The following is a 15151-nucleotide window of genomic DNA, read 5'->3' as shown; positions in this document are numbered from 1 at the left end:
ATCCGCCAAGCAGTGCTCCGTTTTTACAAGACTTATATAAGGACATGTCGAAAGCTTCTGTTATGGTATAAAACCGTTAAAAAGGAAGCATCATTAAGTACCACAATATGTTCCACTTTATCAAGTGTCAGATCGAAGTAAAAGTCAGGATGAAAGATAATTGATTGTTTGGAAATGACATTACTCCATAAAGGTGATCGTGACATTCAGACGTTTTATTTTATGTTCACCACTGTGGAGAACATTTAGAGGGGAATATGTCTGCGTTATGAATTACTTTACCCATAGCAAAATACACTGGTGGTTATGAATTTCAATCTGGTTTTGACTGCACAAAACTGTGAAATTATGAATCATTTCTTAGAGGTTCTTTAGAAGTGAAAGGTTGTATATTTCTAAACAAATGACATATTTAGAGATAGTCACAGACGTGTGATAAATGTAAGAAATATAAAGTGTTAATACTGACCTAAATATTTATATTTGGAACTGCTGGGTTTGTGTGGGGAATAAGGAGGGCTCATGCAAATAAACTTGACATGCAACACAAACAATACTGGAAGAGCTGAATGATGACAGTTTATTATGTCAACTGTCTCATTTTTATGTATTAATATTGGTTTTCCATCTTTAGAAAATCATGGTTTATTGTCATCAAACAGTGTCCTCAATGCCTCATGAAAAGGTTATAGAGCAGCAGAGCAGGGGCTGGTACGTCAGCACCACTGTGTGGTGAACTGGTGAACACTTCCCCTGACTGCTTGTGTATAGTTTCTCCTCAGGCAACCGGCTGTCAGACATATAAGCAAAGAATTATGAGCATTACATGATATAAATCAAAGCAAGTCAGACTTGAGTTGCTCAACTAAAAAAATCACCCGTGGGGTTTAATCCACATACAAAAGTAATTAGTTGGCTCACAATGTGGTTGGTCTTGTCAGCAGCTCTGACAAGCAACTGACTTATTGCAACACCAACACAGCAGTTTGGCAAGCCACAAGCCACATGTTTGAAAGAATTACTTCTTAGTAATTAACCATGAATTCTCAAAGACCCCTCTATTTAAAAAAAAAAAAAAAGAGTTTGTTTGCTTTTAAGTGAGTCCAGACTTTGAGTCCAGACTGTCTACGCATTGTTTGGCTCCTTTTAAACACTCACACCACTTTTTTTTCCCAACACCACTGGAGCTCCAAGTCACTTATTTGGTCATTTCATCAATGACACAGATACATATAGACCTTTTTAACATAATTCCTTTGCTAGGCAACATCCTTGGTCCTTGATAACTTCCTGTCAGTGGATGTCATTCACATTCACTGCAACAGGAATCAAACTTGGACACATTTGGAATGTGTATGCTTACATCTTAGAAAAGGTTTATAGGGTTGTAGATTTCTTTCCCCCACCATTTATCCACACAAATATGGCAGTATGCAAAATGTACGAAATTTTAACCGTCTATTTAAATGTTAAAAAGGCCCTATTATGCTTTTTGGGTTTCCCTATCTGTTATAGTTTTTTTGTGCATGTAAAGAGTGTTGAACTGCCGTTATGTGCCCCCATCATCAGAGGAGGTGGAGACCCAGTGGATTACCTTTATTTTTAGGATTTTGTTGTTGATTTTTGTCTGAAATGTCTTCACAATGACTGTAAACTTCTCAACAAGGGTTCAGTAACTTGATGTTACACAGCAGAACTCGCTTTAAAACCGAAACGCAGACAGAGCGTTTCACACGAGCTGCAGCAATGGGCTACATGAGAAATGTTTTTTGACGATCAAAGCATGTAAACCTATTGTAGCTTACCTGAAAAGGAGAAATATGACCCTCAAAACTAGCATAATAGGGCCTTTTTAAGGGATTTTATTCCAACTCACTGTCCTTGATTGAAAGTCTGTGTATGCCAGTAAATCACAAAAAATACAGTAATTGTTTGTGAAACCCCACATCAGCACTTACACATCAGTGTATCCACAGATCAATAGACAGACCCCAGAGGGCTGACATGAACACACTATGCTCACAACAAATGATGCACAGAACCATTATTTTATTTTCAGTGACAACTGAGCACATATGAGTCACACCTTTAAAAAAAAAACCCGAATTGCATCAGACGTGTTATTCTTTGAGAGAAAAACTCCTCCATGACTGGAACTGACTCCTAAGAAGCTCTACGAGTAGCTTCCTGCCTCAAACAGTTTGATGACAATGGCTTCGTGGGGCCGCACTTCAAGCGTTTCCAGAGTTGTCGACCCCAAGCGGTCCATTCCTGTGTTGGTCACAAACACTCCAGCTTTGGGCAGGCTTGGGGCCCAGGTGGGATCGAGGGGGTGAAGCTCTGTCCCGATGTTGAGCAGAATGAGGAAGTGGACACAACCCCAGGAGCGCAAGAAGGCCAGGATCGGGGGAGATGCAGTTGAGGGAAGAGTAGAGTTGGAGGAGGAGGAGGAGGAGTTGGTGGAAGAACTGAAGGGAAGGAAAGTGAAGCTGCCAAACAGAAGAGCTTCTTCTCTGGCTCTGGAGCGACTGAGGGATGTGAAGAGAGCTACAGCTGAACGCTTCTTCATCTCCTTGTCCTGAGGGAGGATGGTAGAGACAAGTGTCAGACACTTAAATATAACTCTCCTGAACTAAAGCTATGTTTCTTTTCTAGAAGAACATCCGGCTTTACCTTCACTGTATGGGTGTCTGATTCGTTTGTGTCTCCATGTGACTCTCTGACTTTCAGAGACGCGCTCTGTAAAACAGTTTTATTTGGTAAGGAAAACTTTCAAAAACAGATTGTGGATAAAAATGCTGTGTTCCCAATCGCATACTAGTCTCAAATGGGACTTCACCTGTGTTTGGTCTAGGTTTACGTCATACTGGACTGCAGGTGATCCTGGCAGAGTCATCATCAACACCAGGAGTAAATCCTTCAAGTCATCAGAAGCTTTACCTCCAACCTGCAGAAACACATGGCAGTACATTTACGTCATCCAGTTAACTCTGAAACTATAATTTGATCCACAGAAAATGAACAACTATTCTGATTATTGACTGCACATGTATGTCTTACTGTCCAGCTGGGCCATATGTCTTCTTCTCTTGTTTGCAAGTGCGTCTCTATGGCATCAGTGACTTCCTTGGCAGACAGGACGTGTTGTGACGATGGCAGAATTGACCTCATGACCACATCCACCAGCGTAACGTTGCTCTGGCTCAAGTTTTTTAGAGGAGGTAGAATGTCTCCTGTCTGTTTTACGACCACAATCCTGTAAAGACACACAGACGGGCACATGGTTCAAGCTTCATTTTATAATGAATAATAATAATAAAAAAATCCATCCACTGCATGTTGAATAATACCTTTCGTCCTCCTCACTGTTGAATTCTTTGAAGACAGATTTCCATCCCAGCAGAGTCTGAAATTTAAGTGGTTTTATTTTTTTAGTATTGTGGAGGAGAGTTTGTGGCAACTGCTTGTTCGAATGTAAAACACGAGTTCGAGCATCGTTTTACCTTTTCTGAATAAGCTGCATCTGTGTCACAGATTGCAAAGCCTGCCGCACCCTGCTCCAGCCAGAACCGGAGTGCATGCTGTGGAGAAAGTATCACCGTGTTTTAAGAAACCCAGCTTCACTGAGAACCAAGCAGGTTTAAATAGCATGACCAGAGAGTGGGTTTTACATGTACTGTGGCTGAGAGGTTTGATGTCTTGTCTGCATTTCCTTCTACATCCCGAGGCCCCGACAGATCCACTTCACAGATGCCGAACACCACTTTGAGACCTGCAGGGCCAATACAAAGCTCATTAAGTCTACCTGTGCGGGCTGTTAGACAGAAATAAGTCATTCACTCACCTGCTCTGTTGCTCTCTGCAAGCAGATGCTGGATCTGAGGCAAAGTCCCAGATTTTTCATCTGTTCCATTGAGGTTTAAAGGAGACGCCTTCTTGTCAAACAGACCTTCCAGGATTAGAGCTCCTATACCGAGGGACCTGATGTAGGGAAGCTGCTCACAAAGTGCTTGAGAGAGTAAACATTAGACTGAGTCAGTAACATTTATTTTTATGCTTTTTGACCCCACTTTGTAGTTACCAATCATGTTTCATTTACACAGTATTTAGTAATTTTTTATAGTTTGTTTTCATGCTTCATATGTAATGTAACAGATGCAGATGATATACTGTATTTACTTTTTAAGCAACTTATTTGCACTACACATGTTTTAGTTGTTACATTTCCCTGTGTGGGATCAAAAACTTTTCTTTTTTAAAAGCAATAAAATACCAGCGCGCTCTTAATGTCTTTTCCAAGTTTCAATCACAGTATCAAGGCTGTGATGTCCAAGCACAGTCACTGTGGTTAGGGAAGTAGTTTCAACCCTGAGATCAAAGTTATCTGTATGACGGACTTTGGCCTCAAATAGGTATTTCGCAGTAATCGAGGAGCCTCATTTGGATTCCTCAAAGATTTTTCAAAAGTTTGTGGTCAGACTGAATGCATTTCATACAGTGTGAACATTACTGATTAATTTCAGCCAGCTGGTCCTCATTGGAAAAAACTGGATCACCTCTATTAAACGATCTCTGAGCAAGACAACTTCTCTCTAAATTTACCATATTTCAATGGAATTGCCAATCTAAATGAATATATGTTTGGGAATTTACCCAATTAAAAGACAGTTATGATCTGACATGACAAGGGTTTCAAAGTGTCAGTGAATCAATGTGTATAATCAAATTACCACAAAGCAAATCTGGGACTATAGTTGGTAATCTAGAATTAAAAAACTGTATAGGTCTACATTGCACAGAGAGTGAGTTAACAGGGGCCCAGCAGCTCATATTTTGCCCTAGAGTCCCTAAACAGATTAATCCGGCCCCTGACAAGCATACATACATGTCACCACAGAAATCCCCTTATAGCATCCATGTAATTTTCATAGCATGTTTTTGCAAAGATGTTATAAGCAGAACCTTAAAGCTGTACTCAATAGGAATTGTGATACCTTGTTTCTAGCGGCCTCTTTGGCAGTAAGATGTAACTGCAGGTGCGCCTGTTCTTTCAGAGCCCTCCATCTTGGCATTTTTACCATGTGTGTTGACTATTTTGATTTATTTTCTGTTCTTTTGTAAATTTTATTGAAACACATTTACCTCTGTACTTCCAGCCCGTCCCCTATACGTTACTCACACTCCCAATTTCAGATTACAAGTGAACGCAGCATGAAGGTAAGGAACTATCTGGGGTCAGGTGACAGACCAACCACTATGTGTCAGCAGCGTCACTAACATGGCGGCCTATTTACAGCTAGTCCGCGAATGTCGCCACAGACACGATATTATAACTTTGGTAATACTCGACAAAAAGGCGAGCAGAAGTTTTTAACTCACTCTTTGATAGTTACTTAGAAAATTATATGATGAAAATCTTATGGAGTACATCTCTAAGTGACCACCAGGAGGCAGATTGACTTTTTTGTTGTTGCATCTCCTCACCATTGATGCCCTCTGACCCCTCGGCCCGCTTCTCAACGAACACATCGGGCTGCAGCTGGTAAAACAGGGTCTTCTGCCACCACTTGAGCGGCGTCACAACCGGCTTGGGGCTCAACACTATGATGGCGATGGCGGTGGCGAGCATGGCCACCCAGGCCAGCCAGAAGAGCAGCACCAGGTAACAACGGACCTTCCTCCACCCCGGACCCCCAGCGGCCACCTCCAGCTCCTCCTTGGACATGGGCTGCCACTGCGGGAAGGGCTCCGTTTCGGGCACCGGAATGAGCAGCGGAGCCGACTCCGAGGCGTCCACGCCGCCCGACAGCCCGGGGCCTGCCACGCTGCCGTACCCGGTGTCTCCTGCGTTCAGAGGCATCCTGCCCGGCTGCAGGTAAAGGTGACATGAAGTTAGAGTAAAATTGCTTTCATTTTGTGGACAAACGCGCAGACTGTTGCCGGGCTGAAGTTTGTGTTTGGTCTAACCCTACCTCTTTACCAGTTTGCTGCACCATGTTAACCACGAGGGGACTACAGATGGAAACACAGGTGCCGTGCTGCAGGATTAGACGTCTCTGCTCTAAAGTGCATGCAGCTCTGCCATGGCCTGCAGCCTACTTTCTCCACTACCTCTACCTGTTTTTACACAGGTGATTCAATTAATTATGTCAGGTGAGGCAGGCCATCACTGGCATCTGGTTGGCCAGAAACCGCCTGTAACTTTGAAAGATACACCCTATGTCCAACTCAGACTTTATCATCTTAATATAATGTTAAAATGTATAATATTCAAGTCCAAAGTGCCTTATTTTTGTCAAGATCTTTTCCACCTTTCATTCCCTTTTGGTGAAGAACATTTAACAATTAACCCTTCTATTGTATTCGGGTCAATTTGACCTGTTTCAAGTATAACATTTTTTTTTACCTGAAACTCAATGGCCTTATTTTCTGTGATAAACATGTATAAACAAAAACAATAATAGACCACACGTGCTACTACTCTCCACACATTTACATCCTTCATATGATATTTTGATCAGTTTGACCCGCATACACAGAGACACACAGAAAAATGCCCCCCCCCACACACACACAGACATGCAAAGACTCACACACACAAAAAAGACAATGTTAGATTATAATAATCTAAGCACATAGAAGCTGTTTGCTCTCACTGTCCCCCACTCTTTCCCCTCTGTCATGTGTCCATCTCCGCCACCACCACAAAAACTGAATCACACTGCCATTGTTACATGTGTTATAGTAGGGTAGAGACCTATTGCAATTATTAAACATATTTGTTATCTCTGTTGTCTGAAATTGAGATAAAGACAATATATGTGAATGGTTTATGAAGTAACATTTTATTTCAGACTTTTTTTTAAAACCCCAAATATGTACCCGGTCAATTTGACCCAAGGGATACCAGAGGGTCACAAAAGTGAAGACCATACGAGGGTTAATAATAATTAACGAGAAATAAAATTCCGGTTCTCTGGATGTAAACAGGAGTCCTGTCTTAAAAGTTTTATTTATAATACTCAGTGAGTATTTGAAGTGGGCTATAAGATCCTGCTCAGTAGGTGAATTATCATCAGCAAGGTGGAGCTAAGTAGTAGGCTAAGCGGTGAAGTGAAATATTACCGTTCAGTAATTTACTATGATATTTCTGGATTAACCTTAGCCTAATTCTTCATTAATGTTTATGCTGCATCAATTGTATGTTTTTGTATGCCACTGCCAAAATACAGTGTTACCTTGTTTCTGTAGTAGGCTATGTTTTTAGTGAGGTAGGATTGTTTTATTTTAATTTTAAAGTATCTTCTCATGAAAAGCACTAAATAAATAATCCTTAGAGGAACTGGCTAACCACAGACAGTTACAGCACAATATCACTTTCTGCTACTCCTGCAAGAAGGGGAAAAAAAGAATGACATGGATGTTTTTCTAACTATTGATGACTTTATGTAATTATAGCACTAGATAGAAACAATTAAGGACAGAGTCCGCGATCTCTATCAGGATAGTATCTTGACCTCAGCAGTACTGTGAGTATAGCAAAGTCCAGGTCGTTTAATTTCTCATCATCTCATCTTCAACCCCTTATCCGGGGTCAGGTCGCGGGGGCAGCAGCTCTAGAAGGGGACCCCAAACTTCCCTTTCCCGGGCCACATTAACCAGCTTACACTCAACAATTGTTGAAATATTGTCATTTACTCATATAGTCTTTTTTTCCTCTTACTCTTATCCACATTTACTTTTTATGACAAACAATAGCATGTTTAATTTTACTTATACGGACTAATGAACACAGAATGAAACGCGTATTTCCAAGATTCTCATGTTTTCAAATAATTGGTAGGATTAAATGCGTTTTTATGGATGTTTACATGTGTTCTGCGTATTCTCATCTCTTGTATCTACATATTGACTGCTGTTATCCTATCAGTCTGCATTATCCCTTTGATCACATATTCTTCATTACTCTCTTCATTATATTTCATAAGCCCGTCTTTGTAACATCTGTGTTTCACTGCAGCTATCTTAGTCAAATCAAATAGATTGAGACTATTTAAAAGATTATAATGCGTAGACATTTATTTTAGTTGTCATGAAATGATGAGCTTTTGTTTCAGCTGAAAACAGTTGCTGGTTTAGGGGCCCTCTGGTGGCCTTTATGGTGTAAACAGCTGCTTAGTTCACCACTATGTCTGTGGACCAGAAAGGCTCCAGCCAGCCAAGTCGGGCAGACGGCAACCACTCTGTTCACATGTCGCTTCTCTAAATAACACAATCGCAGTCATTACTTACATTTTCTGTCTGAGGTTTCACGTCCTTTTCTTCCTTTCCACCTCTTCTTCCTCTTTATGCTGGTCCACAAGTGTTTCCCAACAGAGCTGTGCCGTCCTGAGTTAAATATCTTTAGTGATCTGACTTGTCAGGAGTGAGGGGGTGAGAAGCACTCACTGTCCAATAACCGCTCTGCTCAGTCAATTAATACAGAGGTGCTGAGCCTCACCACACCCTCACAACACATTCTGACGAACGCGTGACTACCAAAGAGAGCCCCATAAACTAGCTTTGACTTTGACTTGAAGTATTTTGCGTTTATTTTTGTCAGTAGGCTAATGGAGAAATAGTGATGTATGTTATTTATCGCCTCCATAGTTTTCAGTCTGTGTAGCGGATGTCCCACACCCTTTTATTTGGCTTTGAATGTTTGAATGAAATGCAGGAATGTAAATTCAAAGCTAGCCTCTGAAGACATTGTCATACAATGAGATATTCAAACTTTAAGCTGGTATTTGAAGCCATGCCCTGGAGGTTTTGTTGTTGTTTGTTAGTTTGTTAGTTTGACTGTCAGCAGGATTACAGAAAAACTGCTGGCCTAGTTTTCACGATATTTGGTGGAATGGTGAAACATGGGCTAAAGCAGAGGCCAGTACATTTTGGTGTGGATCCGAATCACAGGGTTGATACACAAGTTACATTTCACTTTCCTTAACACTGCGAGATTGGGAATTTGTGTTGCATTCGTGTGGTGTCGGAATAATCAGAAAGAGTTCCCGACTGGGAATTTACACAGCATTAACACTGTGAGATAGAGCGTGCCTTGTTGGAGGTCTGCACTCTCCTTGTGCTCTTCAAGGATTTTTTTTTCCTATAGGAAACCAATAAATCAACTGAATAATCTCTGAATTTTTGGTAGATTAATTGGCAACTATTTTGATGAACGCATAATAATTTGAATAAGTTTTCAAGCATAATAGATAAAAAAGAGTTAACTATAATAATAAAAAGAAATAAACATTGTTGTAGAGCGAACTGTTGGTTGGACAAAACAAACAGATGTCACATTGGGCCTTAAAAATTTGTGATGGTCAATTTTCACTATTTTCTGACATTTAATAGAAAAAGCAGTCAATTGAGAAATGAATCAACAAATTAATCAATACTCAAAATGTTGTAAATCTCAACAAAAGGTATGTTCAGAATAAGTGGGACTAGATGTTAATAAGATAATAAAGATATAGATATATGGCTATAATATAAAGTAAAATGGAACTTTTAAAAAACACTGCTGACAACATAAATGTATAACTGTATAAATAATGAAACACTTTACTATCAGTAGTTCTTTACAAATCTGCTTCCTGCAAGCTAGCAACTTGACGGCACACATCACATATCCTCTCTAAAGATCCACAGGGGTCCACGTATAATGGTGTCAGGTGCTAATTCCTGGGAACATCTCATCCTCTTGACCCGAGTATGGCCCTCCACCCCCCTCCGTCTCTCTCTCTCCAGCTCCGTCCTGCGCTCCTTCTCCTTTTGTGTCTGTCCGTCTGGCTTTCTTCTGTTATGGCACACGTTTATGTTCATGCTATAACAAGTCATTGCTATTCATGTCACCCTTGCTCCCTGACAGCATTGTGCAAACTAATTATTTACTGAGAGATTCTGCATTCCCTTACAAGTCTCTGATACACATGTAACCCACACGTGGAGCACATAACTGCAATACCAGTTGTTTTCTTAAGTACGATACAACTATTTTATTTCAATGTGTTTTTTAGAACTTTAGATTACGGAGTCTCAGATCACTTGTTTTCCATATGGACAGTTTGTATACAGTATCAGCCACACAGTCATGTAAAATGAGCTGCATGCAGAAGCTTGGGCACATCATTTATCAGTGTCTCCCCGTCTAGGTATGGTTACATATGATTAAATAGTTGCTGTCAATAACAAATGATTTTAGAAAATATCGTGCCAATATTACACAAAACAACACAATGGGTATTTGATTAAAATTTCACTCTAATTGTCCATAAAGCAAATCATCAAAGAGAATATATTACACAAAAAATCATCGTTAGTTAAGTGCTCATCTAAAAATCTTGCGTTTCTTGTCTTAAGCTGGTCTCCATGGAAATGGTGAAGCCGGCGATGATTCTGTTTCCGTGATAACAACTCTAGTTTGAGTCCTCCTCCGATCCTTCAATGTCCTGAAGTGTCATAAAACGATAATGTCACCAGAAAGTACTGTACTAAAAATCAAGACATTAATGACATGAAACCACATGATTTTTCTGATGTTTTAGTGACCAAATGATTAAACTGTAAAACATAATTGATAATCAATCAATAATGAAATACTTAGAACATCTGTAAATTACTGGGACTCATATTTCTTACCATAGGCTCCTGAGATCTGAGAGCAGCGACGTGTTTCTGATATGAGGAGATGATACAGTCTCGCCTGCAAAGAGAGAAACCGTGGTGTTATGTCAAATGGATTTCTGTTTGATTCCCCCAAAAGTCTGTGTCAATCAAACTCACTTGCTGGTGATGCCGCCTCCTGGTGGGAGCCCTGGCATCTCTTCTGCAGCTAGGAATTTGATCACATATATAAGGTCAGGGTCTTCTTCTCTGGACCTCATCATCTGGATAATTTCTGTGAATAAAGAGTCAAAACAATACGGTTAAAAGTTTGGGAGCTGGCAGTAGTTTAAGTGTGTTAGGGTATTCTGTTTTGGGGGTTTTCGAGGGAACTTTAACCAACAAATCACCTTCCACTTTCATATCAATCTGTTGTTCCAGCTCTGCCTCCTTCTGCAGTGCCTCTTGTGACACCTGGGGGGCGCCGGGGAAGCAAATGATGATGATGCTCATGTTATCCAAGCTGCCCTGCAGAGGGGGACAGAAGCATCAGAGAAGTTTGATAGGAAGCACTACGGCTGCAGGTTTAATTCAGTGGTGGAAGGTAAATACATTCTACATTTTGAGGTATTTGACAGCTATTATTTCTAATAATTACTCTGTGTATTAGGATTTTAAAAACATATGAGCCAGTAAATACACACCCTGTTTAACTGAGCAAGAATATACTGTATGTAGTTTAGATTAGCCCCAACTTAACTAGGTGCTACATTAAAGGTATGATAGGTAAATATGCAGGAAACTGACATGTGTTTAGATGGTGATATATTTCGGTTTGGAAGATATCAATCTGGTTCTTTTACACAGCTAATTGCTTATAGAGGATGGTGATGGTATTGCCGATTTGCAAACAAATTACACTAAGCCTGTGGCTTTTGAAAAAGGGAAGTTGAGCTAGACAGATAAATGTGAACGGTTATATTGGCTTATATTAGCATAGAGCATAGAGCTGGGATGATTAGTCAATTAATACATTATTCAATCGCCAGAAAATTAATTGTCAGAACATTTTTTGCCAAATGTCAAGAATTTGATATACAGTATGTCCAGGTTATCTTTTGCTGCTTTCCTTGGTCTTATGTAATACTCAGATTGATATTTTAGGGTTTGGAAACGTTGGTTGGACAAAACAAGGCAAGTGGTGAAGTCCTTTTAGGCTCTAGGATATTATAACATGCTTTCTAATGTTCCTTTAAATCAAACGATTAATCGAGAAAATAATCTACAGATTAATCTGTTGCTGCTCTAATGGCCAATATGTATTATCTGTGTATATGTTACAGATAGTGAACAAATTGCAGTACAGAAATGCCAAACTGCTACAAACTCACTATGCTTTGAAGTCAATGCAGTTTTATAACCATCAGCTTGTTGGGTTATGACATCAGAGATGCAAATAAGTGAGGCTCAGTGTGTACTGGAACATTACATTGGACATAACAGTCTTTCACCAGGTACAGTAAGCCTTTTTAGGTGAAATAAATAGCAACGCATACCAGCCAGGATAAAGCCCCTGAGCCAGTATGTATTGAGCGCTAACACTGAGCCCCCAGTAATCACATTCAGTCCTAATCCGAGCCATGTGTAGCATTTCTTCCCTCCTATCCCATGTCTCGGGATGCTGTAATACAGCTATTTATAGGGCGGGGTAAGAGCTCTTCAGTGTTCAGACGCACAGTTACTAACGAGCATTAAGAAGACCTGCAGGAGAACTTGCGTAACAGTAACACCTCACAAAGACCTCAGCTAACACCTGCCCTTCTTCCCATTCAAAAATCCACTGGCTATGTGTCACAGAGAAATCCAATAACCCTTTTTTAAATGACATTATAATGTATTTATCTATGATCGTACATTGATAGCTACTCTGGAGCTTTTCATCATATCGTGATGTCTCAGTGTTTAAGTAAAAAAAAGTATAACTGTGGTATTGGCACTGAAACTCAGGTATCAGATCAGCCGTTGTATTGAAAAATGACAGACAGTACCTATGGTTGTGACAAATGTCTTTATACTGAGGTACCAGTGGCAAATCACTGTCTTTTTCCTGGTGCAATTGTTGAATTTCTCTTTTCATTGTTAACCCCACAAAGGTTTAAAATGTATCAGTCAGTATTAGAATCTTTCATCAAAGCCTGCATTTTTTCTTTTCCTATTGTTCCATGCCCCTCTTTATACCGTTGTGGTGTTGACATCTCACCTTATAGAGACATAGGTCAATGACCTGGGTGCAAATCTCCCTCAGGTCGTCACACACCTGCAGGCGGCTGCGCACAAAGGCACACAGTTCCTCATTACCAATGGCATCCCACACACCGTCGCATGCTAGAATTAGGAACTCGTCTTCGGGTGTCCTCTCCAGCTCGTAGACTTCAGGCTCCGGTGACACTAGCTGCTCTGTCTGCGGCCTCCAGTCCACCTCCTTGAAGTCAAAGTCTCCCAGTGCTCTGGAAACAGCCAGCGAGCCGTTGACTCTCTGCAGGGTCACTGAGCCTCCAGCGTTCTGGATGCGCTCCTTTTCTCTGGGATTGAACGGCTTGTGGTCCTCTGTGTAGAAGACCACCTGGCCCTTATGGCAGAGAAGGGTGCGGGAGTCCCCACAGTTGATAAAGTAAATGTGGCGTGGTGAAGTCATGACAGCTGCTGCAGTGGAGCCACTGCGGTCCCAGTTGTCCTGGCGAGCCTGTTTGTGCATGTGGCGATCAATATCCAGGAAGCCTTCACGTATCGCCTCCTTTACCTGCTCGGGGTCCTCCTTTGCTTTGATACCACCTGTGGGAAATGAGGAGGTTTTAAGAGAGATTCACACCATACTGGCGCTGCCATGTTGCTTAGAAGCAAGCTCACTGCAGATCATCTGTTGCTGATTGTTAAGTGTTAAATACAGTTGCAAAGAAAAATACCATATACAGAATTCTTGTTTAGAAATATGGTACATGTTTTAATGTATGTGGTTTTTATCAACTTTCCGAACTGTGTATACACTGTGGCATGTTTGATTTCCAAGGTAACTTCACCTTTAAACCTGAAGCACTTTAGCTTTTATTAATCTGCTCTTAATCAGCTACCTTCATGGACAAACTGGTTATACTTTACCTGATATTGCATTACAGTTATGTGGCAGATTATGTGTTGTAAAGCTACTACCGTGAGTGCATTTTAACTCTATGTGAACAAGAGCTAGATGTTTTAAACAAACTGGAAGTGCATCCCTGTAAGAACAACTTAAAGTGTATTCAGTGCTACAGTATGTATGTATAATATATATCGAACCACCTTGAACAATTAAATTCATCTTAATGGTCATTTATATCTCTGTACCTGTTGCCAGGATGTTCTCAAGCAGGTTTTTGGAGCAGTACTGTGCCACTGTGATGCCAGCATGTCCATCAAAAACAGCAAAGTATCCCCACTCTGTCAGCTCTCCGCCCAGCTGGGGCATGCAGGTGTGGGCATCCTCCATCTGGGCCCTCCAGCCCTGCATGCTCGCCACAGCGTAGTTCATCCCAAACTTAGAACCCCCCTCAGACACATGCTTCTCCAAGATGGGATGATCCAGGTACGGGCTCGGCATCGAATCGTCTTCTTCCAAATCGTCCTCCTCACCTGACCCAGTCTCCCTGGTCCCCCCTTTGAAGAAGAAGGTGACCATCTTCTCCGTCTCTTTGACCAGCTGGCGGAGGAAGGAGGGCACTTCCACATTGCTGGCCCGCCTGGCCGTCTTCATCACTCCGCGGAGCCTGTGTTCAAAGTTCCTGCTCGACCTGGCAGCAGCCCGTCTCCTCCTGGTGCCCTTCCTCCGGCCCTGCGTTTTCCGCAGCAGGTCCAGCGCAACAGTTAAGCTGTGGCAGCCCAAGCAGGTAAACAAAAAGTGACTTCAAATGTGAATATTTCTGTTAAATGAAAAAGGGAGTTGGTTTTCTGTTCAAAATGATCAGGCCCATGTTTTCCTCCCTGTGAGTACAGTCTGAGAATCCTTCTTCTGTGACAATAAGACCATCAGGTGTCTTCCTTTGTCGGTCTCTCTGTTTCTGTCTTCCCTCCTTCTCTTCTTTACCCACACTGTATCAGCCCTGCACTTCTATTGGCCTATCGTGTTGAATTATCCCTGTGCTCTGTCCCCACCCCTTTTCCTCCCTCTGTCTGTGTAGCACTGCTGAATAATCACCTGGCAGCCCAGGTGACCTGTGTTAGAACACATGCATGGATTGAGCATGACATTTTACAACAAAACAGATTTACACTATAACCAATTGCTTGTCTGTATATTATTGTAATTTACCCTACAATCACAGTAGGCTGAGTGATCAATACCACACACTGTTAAAATACACACTAAGAATTTAGCTTCGAAGTTCACTCTTCACCCTGGAAACAACAGTAATCAAAACTACCTTGTTCAGTTCATTATTCACATTATTGTCCCAAAATGGGAAACTTAATTTGC

The 15151-nt window shown here is 41.2% G+C and overlaps 2 protein-coding genes across 2 annotated transcripts; both read right to left on the bottom strand.

Moving 5' to 3' along the window:
* Nucleotides 1-2173: 2173 nt before the first annotated feature.
* Nucleotides 2174-8325, bottom strand: LOC310947556 (amino acid transporter heavy chain SLC3A2; the record flags this gene model as incomplete). The annotated part of the gene is made up of 10 exons (XM_083914398.1): nucleotides 8293-8325; nucleotides 5485-5869; nucleotides 3845-4009; nucleotides 3672-3772; nucleotides 3504-3581; nucleotides 3351-3406; nucleotides 3061-3256; nucleotides 2840-2947; nucleotides 2674-2739; nucleotides 2174-2578 (listed from the first exon to the last, which is right to left on the bottom strand). The coding sequence occupies exons 2-10, from the start codon at nucleotides 5858-5860 to the stop codon at nucleotides 2174-2176; spliced, it is 1551 nt and encodes a 516-aa protein (XP_083770524.1). The 5' UTR covers nucleotides 5861-5869; nucleotides 8293-8325.
* Nucleotides 8326-10365: 2040 nt separating this feature from the next.
* On the bottom strand, nucleotides 10366-14431 carry ppm1na (protein phosphatase, Mg2+/Mn2+ dependent, 1Na (putative); the record flags this gene model as incomplete). Its single annotated transcript, XM_083914373.1, has 6 exons — nucleotides 10366-10490; nucleotides 10681-10744; nucleotides 10825-10939; nucleotides 11055-11172; nucleotides 12905-13476; nucleotides 14026-14431. 6 exons carry the CDS (start codon nucleotides 14429-14431, stop codon nucleotides 10458-10460), a joined length of 1308 nt encoding a protein of 435 aa, XP_083770499.1. The 3' UTR covers nucleotides 10366-10457.
* Between the last annotated feature and the right edge of the window lie 720 nt (nucleotides 14432-15151).

The sequence above is a fragment of the Echiichthys vipera genome, assembly GCF_963691815.1.
Source record: "Echiichthys vipera genome assembly, chromosome: 5".
Classification (NCBI taxonomy): domain Eukaryota; kingdom Metazoa; phylum Chordata; class Actinopteri; order Perciformes; family Trachinidae; genus Echiichthys; species Echiichthys vipera.
Note: the sequence above shows the minus strand (reverse complement) of the source record. Positions and strands in the feature narration are given on the sequence as shown.